The sequence below is a fragment of the Lepisma saccharinum genome, chromosome 21 (assembly GCF_977018435.1).
Source record: "Lepisma saccharinum chromosome 21, izLepSacc3.1, whole genome shotgun sequence".
Lineage (NCBI taxonomy): Eukaryota > Metazoa > Arthropoda > Insecta > Zygentoma > Lepismatidae > Lepisma > Lepisma saccharinum.
Genome location: NC_139249.1, coordinates 7,926,269 through 7,953,728, shown reverse-complemented (window position 1 = coordinate 7,953,728; position 27,460 = coordinate 7,926,269). Strand labels below are relative to the sequence as shown.

General features: G+C 41.3%; 1 protein-coding gene across 10 annotated transcripts in view; it reads right to left on the bottom strand.

The window, feature by feature from the left end:
- The window catches only part of LOC146004042 (nucleolysin TIAR-like), a 1,204,848-nt gene that overhangs the window by 835,950 nt on the left and 341,438 nt on the right, over positions 1 to 27,460 (bottom strand). The window contains exon 1 of one of the 10 annotated variants that reach the window (XM_083142639.1): positions 11,080 to 11,661. The exons of the other annotated variants lie outside the window; for them this stretch is intronic. Coding sequence (XP_082998765.1) covers positions 11,080 to 11,163 — 84 coding nt within the window. The 5' untranslated portion in view covers positions 11,164 to 11,661. Of the gene's footprint in view, positions 1 to 11,079; positions 11,662 to 27,460 lie in introns of those variants that run through there. 10 annotated transcript variants of the gene reach the window in all.

Sequence of the window (27,460 nt, the reverse complement as noted above, 5' to 3'; positions counted from 1 at the left end):
CACATTTCAAGAGCAATCAAAAAGTCCCTGGTTCGATACCCGGTCGTCATATACATTGCAGGAGTTCGGGTGCCACTTAAAACTGAATGTCCAGTTCCGATTAGCGTATCTGGACATAAACTGAACTTAAAACAACAAATTCAAACATTTAAAGACCATTTTGTGACGATTTTTTGCATGGAAATAAATAAATAAAAGCAAATTACGAAACACTGTCAGTACAAAACAGAAAAACTTGATTTTTCCCCGACTTTCCGAGGTTTTCCGGAATTTTCCCAGCACTGCTCCTGGGAGGAGGGGCTCTTGGGTTCAACCAGCCTTTAATAAGCTGGTACATTCGGGGGGCAGTAAAAACAGCCAGAGCATGGTGCTGATCACGTCACCTCCACAAATAGCGTAAATCGGGAATCCGCAATAAACCATGTGCCTTAACGGGCTATTTCAATGTCCAGGGAGTAGCTTTTATACGTATACGTATACGTATGTGTGTGTGTGTATATATATATATATATATATATATATATATATATATATATATATATATATATATTATACCGGGTTTTTCATAAATACGTGTGTGGTTACAAATTTTTTTGCGAGTGAAGTATTGAATTTACGTTAATGAAATCAGTCCAGAACAAACAAGAAACTCCAACCGTTTTTATTTACCCATACAAATGTTCAATGTATGCACTACGGATGACACAGCACGCATCAACACGATATTATACTTCTTGCAACACTCGCGTCAATATGGGCCTGTCCATAGCGTCTATCGCTGCGATGATACATTCTCTTTAGGGCTGCGATATCACGTGGCATTCGGTGAGACGATTACCCTGTCTTTGATGAAACCCCACAAAAAGAAGTCACACGGTGTAAGGTCCGGTGATCTCGGGGGCCAACACATCCCACAAAAACACTGAGTGATGTGGCTGATTTGAGTGTCGCCTAGCGGAAGGGATGTGAACTCTCAGCTTAACAAAACATACACGCACAAACTATTTGCGCTCCTCGATCGTCCTGGGCTGGTTTCTTTAACGTAAGTTCAAATAAGCTTACTTGCAATAATTTTTTGTAACCCCTCAAGTATATACGTATGTATTATGTATAAACAAACAAACAATTTCACAGAATGGAATTCCGCGTCGAGCACGGATAACAAAACGTATCTCTTCGAGGGATACAAATTCATCGCACAAATTGCCCGACACGCATTTCATTCCCTGTACGTGTCATCGTTATTACAGCAAAACTGAACCTAATTACAGAAATTCCAAGCGCACACACGCGAACACACGAGGAAGTACATAAATCAATAAATTTTACCACATTGTTAAGAACATATCGCTGTAGTACAGCAACAAACCATCGTGCAGAGACCGACCTAACAACCGTTCGGATGAGACTGCAGTAAACGCTTCGAGGATGATTACAACGTAAATGCTCCCAAATGTATAAGAACAGCACACACAGGGCGTATTATCGGATTGTGGACTTAATTCTTCGCAGGTGAAGTTAGTTTCAACGTACATTTTTATGCTCAGATGGACCAATTGGAATTGGACCTACAGTTAAGACGGGACTCGAACCTCTGCGGTAGAATTCGAAACATGTCGTTGGGAATGTATGGATCTTTGTAGATTATTTAAATTTAGGATAGCATTTTTACATTTAAAAATTACTCTCCAAACAGAATATTTAAATTTGGAAATTGGTGATATTTCCCAGGATTATTACACGATTCTTTGGAGCATTCTTAATTTCTTACCAAGGTTTTCCAGGACTTCCACAAAGAAGGTTCCACGTTCGAAACCAGACCTGGTCACATGTTTTTCTTGGTAATTTGGCCTTTCATCTACATCCTGACAGAAAATCGACATGAAATAAGAAAAATACAAACACTAAGGTGTAGGTCTGATCCCCCCCCACCCCCACCCCCACACAAACTTTTCTCTCTCGCTCTACAGATTTCGAATTCTAAATGCTTTGTGTTCTGACACTACATAGATCACTCGGAAATTACCGAAACGTCTCGTCAATTTCCGATATATCTCTGGTTTTCATAGTTCCCTCTTTCACCACCTTACCATCGACAATGAAGTTTACAGATATCACAATGCCTTATCCGATACACGATCGGTCCCATGCCGCTTCGTATAATGGCTTATGAGCACAGGATTCTAATTTTACACCGGTTTGCGATTTTTGGATAAACAGGAATTCCAGTTTCGTCTAATCAAGTTGAACGCAAAGTATTTAAAATGAGGAAAATTTGCTATCCCGTGAATATGTTTCCTAGGCATGGGCTGTGTTTGCATAGGCCTCATGCATGTATTGTTCTTGACGAGTATATTTTTAAGTCCATTTTATGCACAGAGAGGGTAATCGGGAACGGACCTCAAGTTTAGATTGAGGTCCGAACCACTGTGTGCCTCAAACCTGGGACGCTTTGAGTACAAGGCAACGACGTTACCACTACGCCATCGCAGAGCGCCATCAACCCCACCTCATTAATTCATTTAGTGCAATTGTAATTTGTTTTTTCCCTTATTCGAAGCCAGTGATTCAGCAGGTTTCTGGGGGTTTGGTTTTCATGGTCATATTTAACCAATACAACGGGCAGTTATTGTTTACGTACACGATACAAACATACATTTATTGAATGTATATGATATGGCTAAAGATATAGACTAATACGACAAAACTAACCTATTGTATCGCCGATATGGATAATTTTGTAAATAGAATATTTTCTATATATACAAACTCAATCTTCCATCTTCTGCTCGTATTGAGGATGGGTTACAATTTTTTTATGCATAAGTTGGTAATCATTTATTGTAAGTTTCCACAAATTTTGCTCCGTTTAAATAGTTCCCTTTCAGCCTATATTAGGCGAAATAGGAATAACAGTTTTTCCTAAAAATGGCGATTAGGTCATAAACCAAATTACCATGTACTCATAAGCCATTGTAACAAACGGGAATTCAATTCGATCCAAGAAGTTCTGGCACCGAGGCATATTACGCTAACCACTCCGCCACGGCGGTCGGTTGCTCAGACAGATAAATACGACTGAATAAAGCACAGCCTCACTGCCCCCATATAAGGGGCGGCGCCCTAGTCATCCGACGAATCGTTACTGCTTAAAGAATAACTTATTGCACGTAATCGTTTCAACCCGATCGGAAGGTTCTTTTCCTGATTGATCACTTAATATCGATCTCCCGGGGGTAAATGTGGTAAACGATCCGACTATTCTCACACAGCATGGAGCGGGTACTTTCGCAGACACGCAAACTTCGCATTACAGCGAGTGGCATACCACCTCCGCCGCACCGCATTCCTTAATGGGACGAAATCCATCAACCGACGGATGCAACGCTTTAGGTACAGATGCAACCACTGCATCAAAACACATTCCCACAATGCACTTTTCAAAGAAACAATCGCTATTGGTAGTGAACACCTCCGCATGTAAACAAAAGTAAGAGCGCTTTACAAGCCTAAAACTTCACATACATACAAGAACAGACAAGAAGTATGGTCAGGCTTCCACCTCATTTTGCAAAACCACATTCATACAGACTTCTACAGGAACTTTGGCATTTTTATTTTAGAGCTTCTGACATATTCTAGCCGCATTGTAATAAAACGGTCCTGGATTCGACACCAGATGGTGGCACCTAGTGCTTCGGATCCCCTCTTTAAAATGTAGACCCATTCCCTCGGGTATACATATTCAAAAGTCATACATGAGATTGGCACGATTAATTTACAAATTTATATTATACTACACTTGTAACAATAAGGACTTTCATTTTCGGCTAATCATATTTTTCACGTATACATCTCATCGCTTTTGCATAAATACCTAAATATTGATGAACTGAACACGAATGCATTGCACCTGCACGTCATCTCTTTCCTTTTATTTTATCCAGAAACTAACAAAAACCGGAAACCACAGACAAAAAACTCCCCTTATCAAAATCACAGATTATCTTCACATGGCTAAACATTGCTCTGATTGGCTGTTTCACAGAATCCAGTCGAGAAAAGCCAGTAGCAATTAGAACATGTCCTATTCCTCCAAACCAGTCAGCCAGGCAGCCATCACATCCGGGCAGGTAGCCAGTTCAGTGCCAACTAACTGGAAATCCAGTTCCGCGTGATTCAGCCTTTAGCTGCCATTTTAGCCTAACCGCAAGTCATAAATTCTCTAAAGTTTCCATTTTACTTATATTTCGCAATAGTCAGTTAAGAGAACTTACGAAAATAAACGAGGAAATATAAAGTTCCATAAATCTGAGGGTTTCTGTATTATGCATTTGAATTACGCAAATACTGTTTGGATATTTTAGAAAATTGTCTCGTTTGGAAAATCCGTATGAAGTATCAAATTCTGAAACTTGTACATCTGCTTAGAATTCCCTCTGGACAAGGCCATCCACGTGAATCTCCGTGTAGTATCCTTTCGCCGTTTTCTACATATCTAAGATAGAAAAATAAGCTTCAAATATCTACACAAAGAAAGCAAGCCAAATGTAAATTCAAATGGGTACTCCAGAAGGAATTATAGACAGCTGTGCAATTTTGAAAAATGGGAATTTCTTAGCTGGTTTTCCGAAAACAGAGACAATTGTGGAAAATTTCACTGTTCGGACAGTTCAAAGTATCAGCGACAACTGTATACGTCTGAAATTTTAGTTTGTGTGTCTCTGTGCAACTGATTGTTGCAACTACTCAATTATGAGTAGTTGGATGTTAAAACTGACGAAATTAAAACAGGATAATCTCCAGGTGTTATAACGTCAAGCAATCTTATAATTTCACAAATAGGTTATGACAAACTGTTGAATTTCAGTTAACTTAGGGACTGTTACTTTTGAGATGATAGATGATTATATTTTCACGTTTCAATTGAACTTTCCTCCCTGCGTTTCCGACTTAAAATTTAATTTTCCCCTTAGAAACATTGAGTGTTGCTACGGTTAGCACAGTTCTACCGTCTTCTACGGTTACATATCTACTGTATAAATTCTAACTCACAATTAATATTGTTTGAAGCGCTCTCCCCACCTCCTATACATTCATGTGCATGTGTATTAAAAATGTCATCTCATCGCTCAAATCAATTCCATGTACACATATGCACACCAAAACATCCTAACATTTACGTTTTATTTTGAAGATACTTAACACTTTCAATTTTCTTTATTTTGCTATTTACAATAGAACATTCTACGTAAATAGGAATTGTAGCTTTCCCGGCGACGTGATTCGAACAAGTGTTCTCGGATTACCAGCCAGGTTAAGTCTACGTATTCATGTAAAATAATCTCATTTTTCCTAGATGAAGCTTTCGTACAGTTTTATTCAACTATATAGTGCATCAAGCAGTTATTGTATTAATACAGTTCTAAATTAAATATTGTATGGCTTTATTGTAACCATGTTAAGATAATAAATAATAATAATAACAGAAAATATGGCAACACTGAGGACTACCTCAACCTACATGCACGCTCACTTTATTAATCAACAGAACATTCTACGTATTCATGTATACGTAGGTAAAACATTACAACATTTACAAAAATACCTCTGAAAATTGTTTTAAAAAATAGTATTTTGAACCTTGAGTAGACACAGCAAATAAATCAAGTTTTCCCTTGTTTTTAATATATTCAACAGAGCTAGCAAATACCACCCCTCCAGCGGAATACCGTCATGTCGACGCAGAAAACCAAGCAAAGCAAACAATTAACAAAAACGAGGAGCATTAGTCCTACAAACCGTAACACTCAATGTTTGAAATAAAGTCCGTCCGTATGAGGATTTTTTTCGAGATATTTAATTTATAAATGTTTTCCTACATGGAGGAGAATCCAAACAACGAGATCAAAGCATTCCTCCACCTAAATGTTGGCAGACAACCCCTCCTCCCTCCCCTGCGACCCCAGTTAATGCAATGCGCATGCGGGTTGGTATAATAAACATGTTTAAAGAGATATGGCGTTCCAGGTAATACCCGGTTATCTACACAAAATGTCAGTGCGGTTATTAGATTTCAAAGAACTGAGAACAAATCCAAATTGACAAATATATCTCAAGTTCGGAATCGATAGGAAACAAAAATAATGAAAACAAAAGGAACAGAAGTTCACATTTCTGTGTAAATTGCAAGTGACGGAAGATGGTTTAATTCCAGGAGGAGAAAAACTAAAAAGAAACATTTGAACATCTTCATTCTGGTATGAAATTAAATTTAATGTGGAAATTTAAATTAAAATGTGGAAAATCATCGATTTGAACAGTAATTTTGTTTGTAGTACTATATGTAGGTGAAACTTCGTTTCTTACATTAAAAGAGGAACATAAATTTAAAGTATTTGAAACTAAAATCCTTAGAAAAATGTTTGGACCTAAAAGGGATCAGGAGGCAGATATTATTAGAATAATTAAATCAAGGAGACTTAGGTGAGCAGGCCATGTGACATGAATGGGAGAGGAAAGAAGAGTTTACAGGATTCCTGTTGGGAAACCTGATGGTGAAGGACCTGTAGGGACGCCAAGCAAGATAGGGAGATAAACGTTGAGATTTACCTAAAGAAAATGGTAAGGATGAAAAAGATTGGATTGATCTTGCCCAGGATAGGGACAGATGGTGGTCATGTGTTGCTGCAGCCATAAAACCTCGGGGCTTAAGAAGGCTACATGGTTACTTATATCATCTTCACCCTTAATGAATACATGGAATAATTCAAATTTATGGCTGCTTCAGCACTTGTGGCTATTTTACATCCTTTGCACTACACGAGGATAGAGTCTGCTATCTAAAACGTTTCCACCCTAGGCTTCTTAATATAAATGCATACAATTATAAACCTCGTGACAAAGAAATTCAACTAAGGGTACTGGGATATATCTCAATTATTATTTTTGGTTTTGGTATTTAGAAATATCTTCACGTGGGCGGTTTTAAGAGCGAGAGCAAAGGGATACATTGCCCCAATTCCTGAGGCACCGGAAAGCAATAAATCACCTATTAACGCAAGGGCAAATAGACTGTTTCTTCCCTGTGATAGATAAAATTAAGGATTTACTCAGTGCGAAACGTACAATACCAACAGCAGCCCCTCTCGACTTCTAGAAATATATGCTATAATCTCATAGACGACATTCCCAACCTCGAAAGAAAAAAAACTTCAAAACAATCAATGATTTACTATTACATTGGCCGTTTAACTGTCAACAGTACATGAAACACGAATGTTTCTACGATACACAAGTTGAGGAAACATGTTCTTGTTTTCGAAAGGTAAAAAACGTATATATTATTATATTATATATATACTAGTTTTAAGAGATGAAAAAGGAACACAAAACATCAGCCACCTTGTGATATATATTACCAGTACTTACAACCGAGCATGCTGACAAAGTAACACTAGTGAGACAGACTGTCAAAGTAGTAAGAACAGATATCTCAAAAATACCCAGCATCCATTCGATATATTAGGAAGTGGGGAAAATTATTTTTTTAAAAAATCCCTATCAGTCTCGCTGAAATACTACACTTATTTTAATTCCTAATCCGAAAAGTTAATATTCAATTAATTAAAATAAAATATTTGGTTACTTTACCACTCATTTGGTTCTCAAGAATAATGAAGTAACAGCATCTACTTAATGGAATGAGAAAACGACTCACCTATCTCGAAAAATGTAACAACTTAAGTTCGCATGCCAAAAAATATTACTGACAGTTCGTTAACCTAGCACTGAACAACATTAAACAGATCTTACTGGAACACATAACAGACGACATTCAAATATACATTTAAATGAAAAAAAAATGAAAGCAATAATTTAGCGCTTGCATTTGTTAACATTAAAAGTTAGCAAGCATACTCGTGTGTACCGAAGAGGAAATTTCATTATTCATAGTGTCATTCCTGCATTTCCATATTCTAAAGATGGCCTTAACCTGAATAATAAAATCAGCCGCGCGTTGAAACAAGGCCGTGTGTCATACGAACGTTATCTAAAATATGTTCTGCTTCATGATGTGTGTAAACAATTGCTTTTCCGTAATGGATATTCCCTCTTAATAGACCAACACAAGAACCACAACATAAGGTATTTACTTAATATGTTTTAAAAAATGGTTATTGCGTTCAATGCAGTGGAATGAACTCTCTACTGCATTCGTATAATGCATGAATTTACAATTAGAAATAGGTCACCTACTACATACGTGCAACTAACAGTGTAAGAGATTAGCTCTCATCAGAACAGGATGTCGATTTCTGCAAGAGCACTGGCAGAAGTTACTGTAAATTTTAAAATATTATACGGCTAAAATCTAACAACCAGCATGTCAATTTACAAAAAAAAGGGACGTAGGGGTTTAAGGGTTTTTTAAATGTAAATTTGAATATCACGCATAAAGAGAGATAGTGAAAGATTTTAAATGTAAGTTTCGTGCAACTGAAATATATTTTTCAAAAACTGAATCATCACAATTGTATTAGTTAGAGAAACTATGCGATGGCCGTAACACTTTTAAAACGGCAAAGGTATATTTACGGTGACTGGATAGCAGCGAAAATTTACGGTCACAGACCACCATTACTCCAGCTAACTTTATTACAGTGTACCAGTTTATAAAACCAAAACGGATATTTGTTTATCAAAACGAACTATTACTCGTAAATATCGCTTTAAAGGATTACAATATAAAACTTATGTAATCACGTTTGAATGTAATTTTTCACACGTTTGTGCAAAACAACCGCATCCCTGCAATTTAATACAAATACTCGATAAAAATTCCGGTAAAAGATACTACTAAGCAAAGGCTATGACTCGATTTTATTGGTCTATATACATGTATATGCTTCGAGTAAACCTATCATACTAGTTCTACCAAATATACTTGGAATAGCTTTATTTGCGGGGCCGAGATTCAATAACAATAATAATAAATCAGGAAACAAAGTTCGTGATTTCAGGGTTGACACGGTATGACAACTATTTCATAGCTACAAAACTAAGGGATCAGATTTCGTATCTTTTACACTAGTCACAGTACGTGGAGGTATAATTCCTTACTTCAAACTGTTTTAGCGAGTCAGTCTTATCATTTCTGTACAATCAATCACTCTCATCGTCGCATTGAAGACATTGGCGTAACTAAGCAACGAATAAAGAGTAAAGACAAAAACGTAACCGGTAAGATTAAGCAACATGTGGCACGCAACTGTATGCAATGACCTGAAATGAAGGCGTTCAAGGTTCGATTCCCACTGCGAGCACACTGCACATTGCTTCGGATTCCCCTGTAAAATTGTAGGCGCATTCCGAGCAGTAAATGTGAACATGAAGTTTAAAAACAAATTTCGCAAAGCTAACGCCCGAATATTAGTAAAACTTTATAACATTCTTGCCTCCCGAAATAATAAAACAAAAATGCAGTAATGAACTTTGTATCCCTATTTCAGTCTACTCGTGCTTGAGAATGCAATCGGATATATCCCGCGCCCAAATCTTTCGGTAAATATCGAAAAAGGTACATAGATTACAATTTGGCTTTTCTTTATAACAGTGCGACACAAGTGCTGGGATAATCTGGTCAAAAAAGCTGGAAACGGGTCATATTTCAGGAGAAGCCATTTCGAGAGCCATCTCGAAATAACACAAGGACGCCATGACACATCACGAAACTCTTAAGAAGAGAAATCGGCAAATCGCGCGTCAGATGTAAAGGTCGCCATCGTGCACACTCTCTGACCGAAGTTATAAAAGAGCGATGCAACAAACGTGTAAGATATCCAGGGGGATCGTTTCCGAGAGAAATACGATCCCCCCTCCCACTCCCGAAGCCAGCAACGACCTTATACTAATGCAAGGACGGTCAAGGTCGAAGGCAGAAAGTGAATGGGGTCATTCCATTCCCGCTTTGGGGGGAAGGGAAGTGTGTGAATCGCAGAGACGATACAAAACATGTACAACACCACACGCACGTCATACTTCCTGGAGACCGTGGACGCGCGAGCATCCGCATTTCCCGACCGATCTCACACCCCGTAGCATGCATTACCGGGTACTAAAAAGCGTCTTACGTATAATATATAAAAGGAACACTAATAAGCGCCACTTAATTAATTGTCCTTAAAGAAAACAATAATGCACAGTTGATATACAATTGGCGTTGCTGTGCAACCATTAAACATGCTCTAAAATTCTTACGATTTAGATTCGTATTTGGAAGACATTTGGTAGCAGTCAACAGACAGTGTTTCCGACGATAAGGTTTGAAATTGAATGAGTTCAGTGTGTTTTTCAATAACACCTTTACAAGAGCAACTTACTTCTGGCTGTCAGAAACATGCCAAAATTACACCGGTCTATTCACGCCTCATCAAGAGATTGAGCTCTGATTTTTAGTAACTGAGAAATATCTGTTTAACAATAATAATAATAACAACCGAAGCGAGCAGGTAGAATACCTACAGCAAGACGAATAGCACGGTTAAAAACTTTGAACAAAATTGCCGTACCATCATTTCATATGTGTTACGAAAACTACTACAATTATCCTAATGGTGCCACAAACGAGCTAATTACACTTCCCGAAACAGCTAGTTGCAACTCTAAAAATATTCATGAAACGTCACAAATGGTGAATTCAGCTCATGGTCGCCATTGTGAAGCATATAGAAAGCTGAGGTATTCATCGGCATTGTATTATTTTACACGGTTCGCTGCGTCGATATGTGCTGATCGAATGAGAACAGACCGCGAACCGATCAAATTCAGCAAGCACAATGAACCAAAGACCGAACACAACAGGATCTGAAAGTTCTCGGGGCGGGGGTGTTTAGTGGGGAGAAGGTAGGAGGAAGGCGCAAGACCAGTCCCAACCCAACCCCCCTGTCCATGACAGAAAAGCGATACAACGGACAAAATCGAAACAAGGAGAGCGCAGAGTAGTCGTCACGAGCGGTGGGGAAAAAGTACCACGTCGAACGATCTCGCAAAATCCCAACGCGGTCCGACGGGACTTACCTTGGTTTGCGTTCCTGAGGGGTTGGTTCCCAGACTCCCAAGAGGAGGGACGAAATTAGGCACTGTGAAGGGTACAAACAACATGGGGAGTCCCCGGCGCGGCCGCCACTATCCCGGCCAGAAACCGACACTGTCGAAAGAGCCAAGCCCCGTGGACCGGGCGCCGAGCTGTGGGTTACGCTACTCAGCGCGACGCCGTCGCTTCACGACTCTAACCGATGCGAAGCACTAGTGGCGGGTCGGGGTGGCGGTGGGGGGAGAGGGGGAGGGGGGGACGGGCCACCGACCGGCCGAGGCAAAAGGTGCAACACTTCTGACCTGAGGTCCTTCACCGGTGGGCAAGTCTTCCGGGAGGGAGAAGGGGTGAACAAAATCTTGACACATCCACTCACGTTCTTGTATCAACGAAACTTCCTCCGGAAAAAAATTATCTGCTCCTCTTCTCTCACCGTGTATCACAGGTCGTGTACGTTCACTACAGCAGCACCAACAGGTTAAAACTCCCCGAACGGTCCCGTACACCTTTGAAACAATCTCTGGGTCCCCCTCACGAGCGGCGAACTGATCTTGCTACACGCGCGCGCTCACGTGGTCGTGTGCGCGTGATAAACTGTTACGGAGCACAACTATTCGCCAGTAACGCCTCTCGCTTCCCCCTCCGCGGGTGACCGCTCCCCCTCTCGCCTTATTTTTATTATTATTATTATTATTCCTCCCCGGCACACACGTCCACCGGCACATGCATCCACATACGCGTCGTTCTCCCCCGTTCCGCCCGCAGCGTGGAGGAGCAAGCCGATAAATAAGCAGCTCGAGAGGAGAAAGGAGCAGCGGGCGTTGTGTATCGTGAGCGCTGAACGCAATCAATGAAATACGGGGGAAACTGAACAGTTTCGCTCTCTCTCTCTGTCAGGCGCGAGCGCTTGCCACTTCAATTCCCTCTCTCTCTCTCTCGCGGAGATCAATGAACTAACGTGTCTAGTGAAAAGAACGAAGGTGTTTCCCCATACAATCATCTCGTACGAAGCATCATCGTATGTCTGTGCATAAGAACAAGTAGACTCAGTGCCGAAGTGCCCGCACCATTCCTACACTACTCCATTTAAGGATATGTTTAGTTATAACCGCACCAAGACGTATTTAAATAATAATAATAATACACGTTGCTATAACCACACAACGGCTCTGATAAGTCAAAAAGTTGTAACTCCATTCCTAAGAAATTTGGAGAAAATTAGCAAAATAAGTTTCGCCTTAGCTGACATGGCTTCCTAAATTTGACCTGAACGTTAAGTAACATCTCGGAAAAACAGAGACACACAGAGTTCTACATTTTATCCAAACGTGTAGAAAAACGTACAAGAATTTTGTTTCTTATCTTCAAAATTTCTCAAATGGGAGTGAGGTGTTCAGGCTTAGCGGGGCATAATACTCGAACTTGTGTGTGGAGGACCTCGACTGTGACACGCACCTTCTGCCTTTAGGGCTTTATGTTAGTCTGGTTATAACCCTTTTATCGGACTTCTCAAAGGCTTCTAAGGGTTAGTAGGACCAAGCCCTTGCGAGGTCTGTGGTGCAGGATTCATTTTTAATTATCACCTATGTAGGTTTGAAATGAAAGATCATTAAGATCTGTTACTCGAAGATTTATTTAAACTTCCGATGATATACAAACACTTTTCAAACAGACAATTCACCCGATACAACTTGTAGGCCTAAACCTATTAGTTGTACCGAAGTTTATAACCCTGGTCTTTTTGATGATGCAGGAGAACGCCTTATTCAGAGTTGGGTTTGTGGAATATCTGCCAAATGGAGTACAAGTACACCAGCCATTCCGAAGATTGAAGCAAGATATTACCCACCGTCCCCTGAACCATCAGCCTTTCGGCAACCAGGAGAATGTCCCGTAGACTTACAAAAGCCTAGCTCTTTTATATCATAATTTTGTTTACAATTTACCAAGGTTACTACATAGTTGTTTTATATTTCTATAGTTTCAACATTTTTTCTGATTTAAGTTAAACAATTCATTTCCTATTGTAACATTAACAATAACACATTTTTAAAGAAAATATTCCAACATAGATTAATACAATACGGATGGAATAGTTCTGTGCTTGAAAAAGTATGTGTTGACAGGGGCGACACAACTGGTCCAATCCCACTGCCCGATAGTCCTCAAGAATGGACAAATGGAGAAACATGCAGTTAATTTAATTAAAATTGCAGCTGACGACATATCAATATGAAAATCGTAACCAATAACTTAATAGAAATGGGAAACAGTTATAAACACGTATTTAAGATACACAATTTGGAAACAAAATTAGTTGCTCCTTATCACCAACAAAATTCATCTTTCCTCGCTTTTCTAATTCACCAGGTTTACATCCCCTATGAAAATTAACCCAGTTTCGTACACTACACACATTCACCTGATACACTTAGTTTCAGAAATTCCGCTAGTTCTCCTGAATCGGAATTTTGCCCCGGTTCCCATTTTCACGGAAATTTCGCTTGGTTTCCACCGTCTCGGAAATTCCCTCTGGTTTCCTTCGTCTCCGAATTTTCCCCTTCTTCTCCTCGTATCGAAATTTTCCCCTGGTTCTCCTCGTATCGAAATTCTCCCCTGGTTCTTGTCTCGGATATTTCCCCTGCTCTTAGTGTCGGAATTTTCCCCTGGTTCTCCTCTTCTCGGAATTTTCCCCTGGTTCTCCTCGTCTCGGAATTTTCCCCTGGTTCTCCTCGTCTCGGAATTTTCCCCTGGTTCTCCTCGTCTCGGAATTTTCCCCTGGTTCTCCTCGTCTCGGAATTATCACCTGTTTTCCTCGTCTCGGAATTATCCCCTGTTTTCCTCGTCTCGGAATTCCCCTGTTTTCCTAGTCTGGTAATTCTCCCCTGGTTCTCCTCATCTCGGAATTCTTCCCTGGTTCTCCTAGTCTCGGAAATTTCTCCTGCTTCTCCCCGTGTCGGAATTTTTCCCTCTATCGCATCGTCTCGGAAATATCCACATCGTCTCTGAATTCTTCCCTAGTTCTCCTAGTCTCAGAAATTTCACCTGTTTCTCTTCGTGTCGGAACTCTTCCCTGGATCTCATCGTCTCGGAAATTTCCCCTGCTTCTCCTCGTCTCTAAAAATCACCTTATTTACTTCACTCTTTAAAATCAGATTTTCTACACCTCTGAAATTCGCCTGACTTTTCATCGTTTATCAAGTTTGCATAGTGTTCTACATCTCTCAGATTTCCTGACGTTCTTTCATGTCCAAAATTACTTGACCCTTCCCTACTGCAAAACACCTGTCGTGCTTGTAAAAGCTACAAAAACATTCGCAAACAGCTCTTTATTTGCGTTTCCAAATCACGCCCTTCAACACGAATTCAGCGGTGGCAACAGAAATGCATCGTGAAACAGCGTCGACCAAATGCGCTCGGACTGATAAACAGATAATGATCTGCTTACTCTCCCAAGTCCTATGACGGCGTTCGTCACTCACTCCGATTAGCGCCATTCAAACGAACAGGCTGGACGAAAAAGAAAAAAGGAAAAAAAAAGATAGTGGCGTGTGAGCGAATATCGAGGTGGTCTTCTCCTGCGAGTGGCAGTGGGTAAATTTAGTGTCCATCCGCGCCTGGTCATCATTCAGAACCAGCAGCGCCCGTTCTGTGGTCGACGACACATCATTAAATAACGGCAGACCAATTACTGACGCACGGGCACGTTTCTCTGGAAGGTTCGGCTCCCTTCCAACCCAATCCAGCAAGAAAGGAAGGGGATAAAATCATGGGGAATGGCGGACTTCACAAAAAGTAGGCATTGCTCTGTACGGACATAAAACGGTAATCCAAAATTTAGAGGGGAAAAAAAGGATCATTCAGCAAACAATAGTACGTGACTGCAGTTGAGAGATGTTCTGTATATTTGTGATGCTTGGAAAAAATAAATTCTTCCATCGTTCTCTGAAGATAAATCGCCATCACATGTCGAGAGATAGTAACGCTTGTAATCTATAGCTTCCGGATTAGAACAACGGTGGAGTTACATTGCACAACGTTTCGGATAAAACTCTGATTGACACAAATTTAAATTGTGGGTGCATCAGCTCTCAGGCCATTTGCATCCGTCGCATTATACGGATCCAAGCCCGTTACCAGAAATAAAATCAACACGTGTCTAAGGGAACTAAAATCTCCTTACCCATGTTAAAAGCGGAGGCTGTAAAGGGAGCGTAGGTTCAGATGCAGAGTCTATATAGAGAAATGAAGGCGATAAAGATGATCGATGAGCTATTGCAAGAGGAAAGAGAAGGAAAACCCATACCAACATTCAGGCCTTGGCCGGGATTCGAATCAAAAAATTCTTGCTAAAGGTCTCTCTTTCTCTCTCTTCTACCTTCATTCCTCTGCTACTTCTTCTCTCTGTTTCTGATTGATTGATTGATTGATTTAGTTTATTTTACTTCGCGTTTTGTGCCTCTTGGCTAATTTGCGAAGATGGGGATGAGTGATGAAATGATGAAATTGATGAATGGACATTCACAAACAACCAAGCCCGACCGGGATTCGAACCCGGGACCCTTGGCGTCGCAGCGCGATGTGCTAACCACTCGGCCACAGGGTCGGGCTCTCTGTTTCTGAATCTTTCTCTCTTTACTTCATTGTTTTACAAGCTTTGCCTGTCTCGCTCTCTTTCCTTTTAGCTTCGCTATCAGCTCACGAAAAGATGGACGAGCTAATGTAGACAATATACACTACAATGTGCCATCATTTCGGAAGATGGTGCCCACTAAGTTTTATGTTCCTAGGTGTACCAGTCTCTGAAATGGTTGAATAGCACCCTAACAATAATAACCCTTCTATATTCTCAGCATTTCTCGACTTGTGATTGTACTTCCTCCCATTCGGCTCTCTGAAACTTTACAGCATAATTTCAGAGAAGTTTGGACAAGTGGCGAAATATGCCTTGGACTCTACAACAGAAAAAAAATTACTGCGAAGCACGCACTGATACTAAAACCCACCCTACTTTTTTTTTCTTCTCTTCCTCCTCTTCGCAGAAATAAATGCGTTCCCTTGGAAGATATAGGCAAGCCTGGAACACACTTGAAAGCTTGACAACCGGGCCAGATGCCGACGCCCGCAGGAGAATTGACCACGCTACCAGACGCTGCAAGCTGACCGCCGCTTGGAAATTACGGCGCATATTTCGCAGCCGCCCTCGCGAACTTCTGACAGGAACATGGTCAGTCTTCGGGGCGAATGTTGTACAACCTTCCTCACCGCCTCTTAAAAAGGCCTCCCGCTCTATCTTCCGCCCGCAACGAGCGGGAACTCAACCTCCGGCTACTCTCCCAAACACTTTTTCTTCTTTCGTTTCGGTGCTAGTTGCTGCATCAAAATTCAAGTAACAATAGAATAGTATTTTGAAAATTTTAAAGCATATGTACATTTCAGATACACGCTTAAAATTATATCAATAAAACATCACCTTTCTCAGTTCTTTAACTTGGTACACATGTAACTATAAACTTACACACGTTTTTGCTTTAAGTTCCCATTTTATGCCTAATCGGAACTGGACATACAGTTTAAAGCGGGATCTGAGCCATTGAGTGCTTTCATCGGCTATCGCACCCGGGACCCCTGAATTACAAGGCAACGACATTACCACTACGCCATCATGGAGGCCTTCAGTTCTATTTCTCCACTTCCACAAAACCTGTTAAGGATAGCAATGATACCACCATTTAACGCCTTAATTATAGAGTGTATATTGATATGTCAACAATCAAAGCTCTTGAGAGTTTAATATTACGTAAAGATAAGAGGTAGAGCTAACATGTTGTTTTATTTTGCTATAATCACAATATTAAGGAATTTTAATAGTGGATGCTCTTGGTTATTTCTGCCCCTTCGGCGTCTCACTTTTGTGTGGCCCCTAGGCTAAAGCTTAGGATAGCCTAGTGGCAAATCTCCCTGCTTCAGTGTGGTTTCCGTGAGCCAATGGTACTAGGACTTCAATCACAAAGAAGTGACGAAGAGAAACCTACCTATTTCGCCAAAACAATACCAGAATAACAAAACCGGAGTTTTCACTTAGAAACTTTGAAAGGGAGGGGAGGGAGCGGAGAGGGGACAAGCGACGACTGAAGAACGACTAACAGCCTCCACGCAAAGTGTCTCATCACGTCCCAGCGCCATTTGAACTTGTCTGTCGCGCATATTATATGCCTCATTACTGTCATTCCGGAATTAAATTAAAACTTTTTTCGCGTGCGACCATCATCTTTATTAAGAGGACGCGGAAACACAGTCCCCGCCCCCCGCAAAGGATACGCTTATTTGAAATTATTACCTTCCACATCACGTAAGTCTCCGATCCAATTAGCAGAAGGGCGAAAGCGTCGGGGCTCCCCGTAAAGAGGGGGTTGGAGGGGGGAGAAGTGGATAAGAAAAGGCGCGGATGGGGGAGAGGGACGACCGGGAAACACCGCCTGGTGCTACAGCAATTGTATAACCCGCAGGAGACACCGGACGAACGAATCTACCCCCGCCCCCGCAGCGGCCCCGTTTTATGATGGCCGACGGGGACACAAAGTGTTATATAAAGTCTGGCCAGCTGCGAGACTTTTCTAACCGAAAAAAATGGGGTTCTTGAAAGAGGGAAAAGACCGTGGAATGCGCGAGGGGTGGGGAAGAGAAAAGACACAGCATCCCCCCCCCCCACTCTCGAGTACTCATCCTCATGCACTCGCAATTTAAGCCCTCTTTCTGAACTGTTAACATGAGGAGTCTCCATTAAGCATTGCGCATTTTCTTAGCGAAGAGGGACTGAAAAAAACAACATTTGAGGGGGGGGGGAGGAAACAAGGCATCATTCCCTTACGTCTTCATTACCTTAATGAAGGCCATTCGGTCCTGATAGAGGCATGTGCAAAATTTCGCATACAATAAACCGTCGGGATAACTTTGTTTCGTGACGTAATGGCGGGCACGTGACTCAAGCAGCCAATGCGTTTGCTTTCCGAATGATTCTTTCGCTGTAGTGGCTTGTAGTGGAGTGTAGTATCTTGTAGGGCAGAGCAACAAGTTATATCTCGCTCACTATAGGATTTCAACCAAAAAGCTTCGTAAGTACTGGCCATTTTCTCAAGATCCAGGCTAGATTTGTCATTTAATTGTTGCTAGCAATGAAACTACTAAGCAGTACGACCAGTGGCGTATGCTGAGTCCAAAACATGGACTAGCTCACTATTTCACGTGGTTCTAGGCTATGGAGGAAGAGAGAAGACTAGGATTGCATAAACTTCCAATATAAGTGGTCATACATCCATTTTGCTTGCTCTCGACTTCTTCAAGGAAGCAACGTTGCGGCATATATGTTGCTAACTCCCAAAAATTCAGGTTGCCAACTCCCAAGAATTCAGGTTGCCAACTCCCAAGAATTCAGGTTGCCAACTCCCAAGAACTCAGGTTGCAAACTCCCAAGAACTCAGGTTGCAAACTCCCAAGAACTCAGGTTGCAAACTCCCAAGAACTCAGGTTGCAAACTCCCAAGAACTCAGGTTGCAAACTCCCAAGAATTCAGGTTGCCAACTCCCAACAATACAGGTTGCCAACTCCCAACAATACAGGTTGCAAACTCCCAAGAATACAGGTTGCAAACTCCCAAGAATTCAGGTTGCAAACTCCCAAGAATTCAGGTTGCAAACTCCCAAGAATTCAGGTTGCAAACTCCCAAGAATTCAGGTTGCAAACTCCCAAGAATTCAGGTTGCAAACTCCCAAGAATTCAGGTTGCAAACTCCCAAGAATTCAGGTTGCAAACTCCCAAGAATTCAGGTTGCAAACTCCCAAGAATTCAGGTTGCAAACTCCCAAGAATTCAGGTTGCAAACTCCCAAGAATTCAGGTTGCAAACTCCCAAGATTTCAGGTTGCCAACTCCCAAGGATTCAGGTTGCCAACTCCCAAGGATTCAGGTTGCCAACTCCTAAGGATTCAGGTTGCCAACTTCAGAATCGCAATGAAATTTCTTATTGAAATGAGTAAATGTATTGTTTCTAATTTCTTTTTCCTGTCTATTTTACTGTCTAGGCTTCAGGCTTCGCAAATAGCCTAGCTAGCCTAGAATATACGAGCCTGAGTACGACTGCAGAAAATATATCAAAGTCTTCTTCAAGCCGTTTGGAACGAGATGTAGATTTGGAGAAACATGCAAGATTTCGAATTTTGCATGGTGGGGAGAATTAAAAAAGAATGAATTCCGGGATCACCATCCGACGGACAGTACAATAAACGTTCATCTGTAGCACCCACCTTACATACGCATCAGTGGCGGATCAGTGAGCATCACGTCCCGCAGGGACGATCGTTTAACATCAGACGCCACTGTGGTAATGGACAGCCTTAAAGTGTAAAAGGAGGAGGCGATCAGTAACTCTTGTATTAAATAACAAGTTACGGGCAATTTTAGACATTGTAGGGACCGATCGCACACATTTCCCCGCACTCCCTGTGTCTGTGCGTGTAACTGAATTTGTTGTTTATAAGTATACTTTATGCACAGAATGGCTAATTGGGACTAGACCTACAGTTTAAAGTGCGAACGGAACCACCATGTGGATCCACCAGGCATCGAACCCGGGACCCCTTGAATTTAAAGGCGGCGACGCTACCACTGCGCCATCGGGGTGGCCTCTGTGCGTGTAACGAGAGAGTGAGAGGGTGCCAGGACGGCCGATTGCCACTCAGGACACCCGGGTTCGGGTGTAAATCTCTCCAGGAATAACTCTGCATGGAGAAGATCTAGGGGTTTACCCAGCCTCTAAGAAATCTGTACGGTTGGGGGCGCTGGGGGCAAGCGGGGTAAAAGCGGTCGCAGCTTGGTGTTGATCACATCCCCTCCACAAATAGCAATTGTAAATGTATGGAGCCCTACCACATTTCCTCATATGTCTTCACACACGTTGCAATGTCCAAAGAGTAACTCTATTTTTAACTTATACGTTTATTACAAATGCATAGCTGACAATATGACAGTAACTCTCATGGTTCAATCCATCACAGAATTGAAAATCGTTTATCATGTATTCAATATACGCTAACCCCGTCATTTGAAATAATTTAGAGTTTATCCAAGAACGCATGTAATTAGACACTCTTGTACTGAAAACGTTACTGGAAGAAAAAAACATTCCTTACTTCAAACTTCGCTTAGAACAAAAAGTGTTTCAAAATCAGTCCAAAATTAGGGAGGAGACATTTCAAGAAACTACAATTTTGCAATTTGCTTCTGCAATTGTAGGCAGCGGGACACTGCTACAATGCAGCAACAACGGTCTCAATATTACGCGATATGAGGGGGTGCTTTCAACAAAAGAGGAGACTGAACACCCCCCCCCCCCCATCCCGGAAAGCAAGGCAAGACAAGAGGAGGACAGGGGGAGGTTTTTGAAAAGGCATGGAAAACAGTCCGTCCGGTCTGAAGTGACAAAGACAAACGGCTCCTTCTTCCAAATCGATTTTACTCCACCCCGGTCTTTTCTGTCTCGTGCTTATAATGCCTCCCCCAGACTAGCTCGCTTTTCTTCCCGCGAAACACAGAAAACGTCCCTATGTTCCGGATCGCGCCTTGCATCTGCAAACTCATTCGGAATTCACGCCGGAGCCTCTTTTACAAAAAAACAACAAAAGGACCGCGAGTTCGGCGGGAAGGCATCAGGCACTGTGATGTAAAATACACCAGAGGCGGGGAGCTGCTACAACAACAGCAGCAGCAAAAAAAGGGATAGAAAACAAAAGCTGGTTGTTTACAAGCTTTCGCTACACACATTAACACCAAGCGGTTCTCTTTTCTTTTTTTTTCGGAAGCCCAATGCGCTGGAGACGTGTGTTTTGAGATACGACGTGCATTCACTTCTCCCAAGTAATTTTGCACTTCCTCTCCGAAGCTCGTGCGGAAAGCAAAGATGCTCTATTGTTTCTCGCAAATTCCTCACAATTTCTCCCAACTGTGCTTCTGGCTCTTTTGTAGACTACATATAAAGCCAGATTTAGCCTTACTTAAAACGTCAGTGTGAGTATTTATCTGCACAGCAACTTACAAAACACATAAACGTGCACACGCTGGCGTACGCGGAGGGAGCTGATGGGGTTAGAGCGCTCTACGAAAATTTGAAAAATTCAAAATGGTCAAGTTGATTGATTGATTCATTCATTTGGTTTATTGAAGAGTTGACACGGAAAAGGATGCAAGTGCCAAAAAGTAAATGTTTCAGGAGAAACATCCTTCTCCATGCCAACGACCCATGAGTTGCATCCGATGCCGACTTACGGCATCAGTGTAAACTACATGCATGTACTTGGCACTTCCATCTCTCTCTAGGCCATTGGCAATGAAACATAGAATGTTGTCCATGCAAAGTTGGATTTTTGACCAATTTGGCACTTACATCCTTTTCCATGTCAAGGCTTTAATTTTACTTCACTTTTCTGACCGTTTTAGCTAACTTCGAAGTTGAGGTTGAGTGATATGATGAAATTGATGAAGGGGCACTCACAAAGAATACCCATTTCCAAGGCAGGATTCGAACCCGCGACTCCTTTCGTCCGCCACGGAGATCTGCAAAATTTTCAAGTGAAAGTAGTGTATAAAACTATCGAAAAAGCAAAGTGGTAAATTAACCCCCCTTAAATGGCCCCGACTATCGTTTTTGCGAAAGAGGACGAAGCCAGGGATCCGGGACCGAGTCCTGGTCGTGCCTGCATTCTTCGCTAAAATTTCTTCACAATACATTTACTGCGTGTGTCAAATCGTAAAGTACCGTCTTTGTCGTTGAACAACTTCAAGACTAACTAACTCTCTAGCCTTCTTAAACCAGAAGGTTCATGGCTGCAGCAACACAGGCCATCCATCTGTCCCTATCTTGAGCAAGATCTATATGCTCTTTTCCATCCCTACCGATTTCCTTTAGGTCTATCTCAACGTTGTCCCTCCATCTTCGTCTTCGCCTTCCTACAGGTCTCTTACCATCAGGATAACTTCAAGACTCACGGTTAAGAATGGTAATTACTAGGAAGCGGAAGTTGATGAAATGTCATCTTCTTTTATGACCTCTCGGACACGATGCCCATTACATATACACAATATTACACTTCGTCTAGAACCCAACAAAGGTAATTTTCAAGTGCATGTTTTTGAATTGTTTGCCAATTTTCAGGTTTAGACCATTTTCCCCCAATTTTGGCATTTTTCCGTCATTTTTCGCAATATTCGGTGTAATGTTTCGTCATATTCCGTCACTTCTTTCATTTTGTTAATATTCTTGAGTCTTTTCACCAAGGTGAACATAGGCCTATATATATCTCACAGGATTGTAATTTACGAGCAAAAGAAATGCTGAACTGGTGACAGTCTTTGTTGTGTCGGGAGAAACTACCAGGTGTCCGTCTGGGGCAAACTCAGATCTAAGATAAGATTTTCCCATTGGAAAACCTCGTTGCATATTTTAATTAATATTTAATATTTAATTCTCTGTCCTCCTACGTTCTACACTGTACCTGAAGATATTTTCGGTGATCAACAAACAAACAATACACGCCCGGACGGATCACATGCGGTAATCTGACTTCCTACGAACAGGTTGTCAAGGATGTGGTAGATACTCTTCTTATTATTATGATTATTTATTCTGCGTTTGGACATGATGCATCAAAAATTACACAACAATAAGGATTCCAAAAACAATAGACGAAACAGAGAACAAAGAAAGCTCAAAAATCAGTTGAATTGTATAAATTTATTCTTTCGACGTTGTGGATTAATTTTGGGTAGCGTGACGCTATTCTCACTTTATCACTCACTCACACACAGACTATCCCTATCTCACAATCAGGCTCTCTACCTCTCTCTCTCTCTCTCTCTCTCTCTCTCTCTCTCTCTCTCTCTCTTCTCTCTCCACACCTACCCTTTTTTTTCTCTCTCTCTGTACACCTACGCTTTTCTCTCTCTCACTCACTCACTCACTCTCTCTCTCTCTCTCTCTCTCTCTCTCTCTCTCTCTCTCTCTCTCTCTCTCTCTCTCTCTCTCTCTCTCTCTCTTCTATTCCAATGTAACCTAACAACATGTGGAATTTTAGACCTAAGCGGAATGGAATGATTAGGTTAGAAGAGCTCTTAGGATTTAGCTCTGGCGTTTGTTGCAAGGTTGGTGCGCCCCGCATCCTTATAATTAAAAAAAAAAAAAAGTCATGTAGGCTGCTTCAAAGAGCAAGAAGGTAGGGCAAAGACTACTACACGATGAACCAGAGCGCACAATCGGCCACTCCTCCGCGCGGACTTCTCGAGCCATCCGACAGGAAGGGAATCGACTTCTAATCCCTCTTAAATACACATCTCCAAGAAGCATTCCAATGCGTTTTTACAAAAGCCGATTACAAATACTTAGTGGGCGTTTTAAATCAATAAGCACTCGTCCCCCGCCTGCTGTTTCCTTCCTCCGTGGGATTACAAGGGAGATGCAGATGGAATTTCGATTTAGAGCGTCGCCTAGGCTACAAGACGCTAACACAGCAATTAGAGAACAGAACGGGAAAAAAACTGGAAACGGTCAAACGTTCGTTTCGAAGGCCAGAAGCACAAAATGCAACAGCGAGTGGCTATTAATGAGTTGGTATACAAGTACATGAGTTTTGCCTGTTGAAGCCTGTACTCTATTTCTCCATGCAGAAAGGGTTCTTATGAAAAAGGTCACGTAATTTTTCTTAGAGGGTGCGAGTAGTGAGCAGGTGTGGTGGGTTACTGACAAGACACTCAAATGTCGATCTCTTTCGCGTCGTTACGCTTGCAGACTAACGAGGCTCTGGCGTCTGGAACAACAGTGAAAGTAATCCTCCATCAAGGTGCTTGTGTGAAGACTCGGGGAAAAGATTATAAGGTGCAAATTATGATGGGGGAAAGGGGAAAAAAGATTCTGAAAATGTTTTCAAAAAGGTGCTGATAAAACGCCTTTATTCAATGCTCTCTTTTTCTGCGCCTTCTGTATATAATGCGCGCGGACCGCAGAGAGAACAGTCGTTCTGCCGAATAGGTTTTGTTGAAGTTTGTGTTTTCTCTCGCGGGTTTTGCTACATTATCTTGGGGACTATTGAGGCTGCAATGATTATATTGTACCATTTTTTAGCTCTCGTTCTGCTCTACAAACTGAGACTATAGGATTTCATGTAGCTGCTCAGGAAGAGTGAAAACCATTAATTTTTATGTCAAATTTTTTAACAAAACATGAAAGAAAAGATAGGAAAAAGGTGCTGAAGCATAAAAGAGGGGGTAAAAAGATGATAAATGTGCTAATCTCACGAAAAAGTGCAACAAAGTGTGTTCATTTTACTTGATTTCATGTCTTCAAATAATATCTCAAACGATCGGTATGAACACAGCTATATTTCTGGAAAAGTGCTGCACCTTAAAACAGGTTCCCTAGTGATGACCATGTGTGTTTGTTACTATCCTCTCATCAGTTTCACCTTATCATCATTCGTCCGTTACTCTCTCTCTCTCTCTCTTCGAGATTGCAGACTGCGAATAAAACATGCTAATCTCCGACTTAGTTCGAGTGGACTTTGAACATGTGTATTTCCTTTATGTGCGTCCAGATGCTTGTTGTCTTTATAACCATATGCAAGGTGTACGAGTGAAAATAAAGAAATGTTTAGTTCGTTTACCACCAGATGGCTTTAATTTGAAAAAAGAGGCGTGGCTGAACTTCCGGAGGTCGGAGGAAAGTAAGCCTCGTGTGGGAACTTAACTTCCCACTGATTGGCAGAGGTTAAAGCACGTTAAGTTGAGTTCTCTTTGAGTGTTCAAAGGGGTCATCTCGGAATGGAACAAAGTACAGGGAGTAGTTGTTTTGTAGTGGTTTAGTATTTTAAGTTTTCATGTAGACTATTTAGTTGGGACTTTTAGTTAAAGCACTGCACACTTTGTTCTATTCAGAGATAGGTCTTTTGGGGGGAAATTAATATTAAAATGAAATTACTATAATCTCTTTTTAGTTAAATAACGTGTAAGGAAGTCTAAATTATGTAAAGATTTAATTGGAGAATTTAATTGTTTCTTTATTATTTATTGTATTTATATTGGGGGTTTATACTCTTAAATCATTATTTATGTAGTATCCAGCCCTTCAGGCATTTTGTTGTTAAATAAACCTCTATACTATCAAGCCTTTTATGTATAATTTCTAAACCTACAATTTTACGGCTTATCCTTCCACTGCCATATCTTTATATTTCTGCTAGACCGACTTCAGTTGAAAGCCTTGTGTCCTAATGAAGGGCAATATTTCTTAGTGAATAATTGTAAAGGAAGAGCAATAAGAAGCTGGTCATATATTTCGCTTCCTATCAGAAAGATTTCACATCGGTCGCTTAGAAACGAACCAATCCAACAACAATGTTTCACGCCGTAGAGGTCATGACACGCTATACAAGCCTGCATTTCATTGGTGCAATCATCAAGTGACACGCTGCATGTGTAGTTTGTCGCTTCAGTGTAGCATTCGGTAGCAATCTGGTCATGGCATAAATGTTAAGAAAAATGCTAATGAAAATTCTCTCGTCTAAAGCGAGCCTAAAGCAGGTGGTAAATATACAGCAGGCTCTACTACACAAGCATTACCGACACTCTGACCCCCGTTACGATTACATTCAGTAATATTATAAACTCAATGGTGTTTCAGGCTCGATTTCAATGGGAAACAATCGAAGAAACGTGTTAACAGCAAACTGCGAAAGGAAACCCATCAAAAACAAAAGCCAACCTCTCAAAGGACAGTAAATATGGGTTGATTGAGATGCACATCCGGCTGCTAAAACGTCGCGTTCCCCTACACCTGGCCTCTTAACCTATAAACGTACGCATTATTGGAATTCTAATTGTCAAAATAATGCATGTAAGTTGGTTAGGAGTAGAGATGGACGATATTTGGAATCTTAGATCGCGATATATCGTCAAGAAAATATCGTCACAGACGATACGATACGATTTTTTTCCGTATTGTTATGTCGGCGATATATCGTCTCCACGTTATCACCAAAATATTGTGACGATATATCGCCAACACGATATATATATATCGCTAAAATATCGTGACGATATATATCGTCAAAATATTGTGACGATATACAAAGGTCGGTCAAAAAGTAACGCACAATCCACTGTAGCTCGGGAATGGTAAGGACTAGGGAAATGAAATTTTGTAGGTAGAAGCATTGGTCCTTTACCACCTAACCAACACATAATTTTTATTTCCTGTTGTTGTAGGAACAAAGAGGCCAGAGATACGCGCAACGGACATCAAGTTGCATCACGATAACGCACGACCGCATGTTGCACTCATGACAGTTCCGAAGATTGGCCAACTAGGATGGTGCCACAACCCCCCATACAGTCCTGACCTAGCGCCATCGGATTTCTATCTGTTTGGACGACTGAAGGACATCTGCGTGGGAAACAGTTTGGAAATGACAACGAGCTCACTGCGTGTGTGAAAAAGTGATGCAAAGAGCAACCTCAAGAGTTTCACGAACGTACATTCGTGTCATGGAAACAAAGATGGCTGCAGTGCAGTGAAGCACATGGATCATACATTGAGCGACATTTCCAAAGGACCAATGCTTCTACCTACGAAATTTCATTTCTCTAGTCATTAGCATTGAGCTACAGTGGATTGTGCGTTGCTTTTTGACCGACCTTTGTATATAGTCAAAATATCGTGACGATATACGCCCAACACTAGTCACGAGGCTTAAGTTTGGTGCCATCAGCATGTTTGAGAAACCGATTTTCGCCAAGTGCCAGCAGTAACTATACGTTTTCCCTGAGTGTACAGGCAGAATTTGCACATACCGCGATGTTTCACCCTCTGCAAGCACGCCAAATTAGAGCGCCAGTCTCCCCTTTCGGTCCCACCCACAGCCTGACATTAGGAATTTAGTGAGAACGCCTGTTACCGTGCTAGGGTCCCATAATACACGACATTTATCTTGCCTGCCATATTTTCTTAATAAACACAATTCGAGCTGGGAAGCTACGCCCCACCTACCTCCTCCTCTCCCCCTTTCCCCCACGAGGTTAGGCACGCGACACGAAACTGCGGGAAGATAGAACAACATGCATACACAATGCACACACGAATACGAAAATGGAACGATGGATACAAACATGAATAACTTATACGAACAGATAAAATAAATGTAACTACTTAAATTATTAATCTGATAAACTACTTACATACGAAACACCATCACCGCTATGAAGATAAGGAGACACGTACCTGGAAGGGGGAAAAAAGAAATATCAATATCATTCGACAAAATACAAGC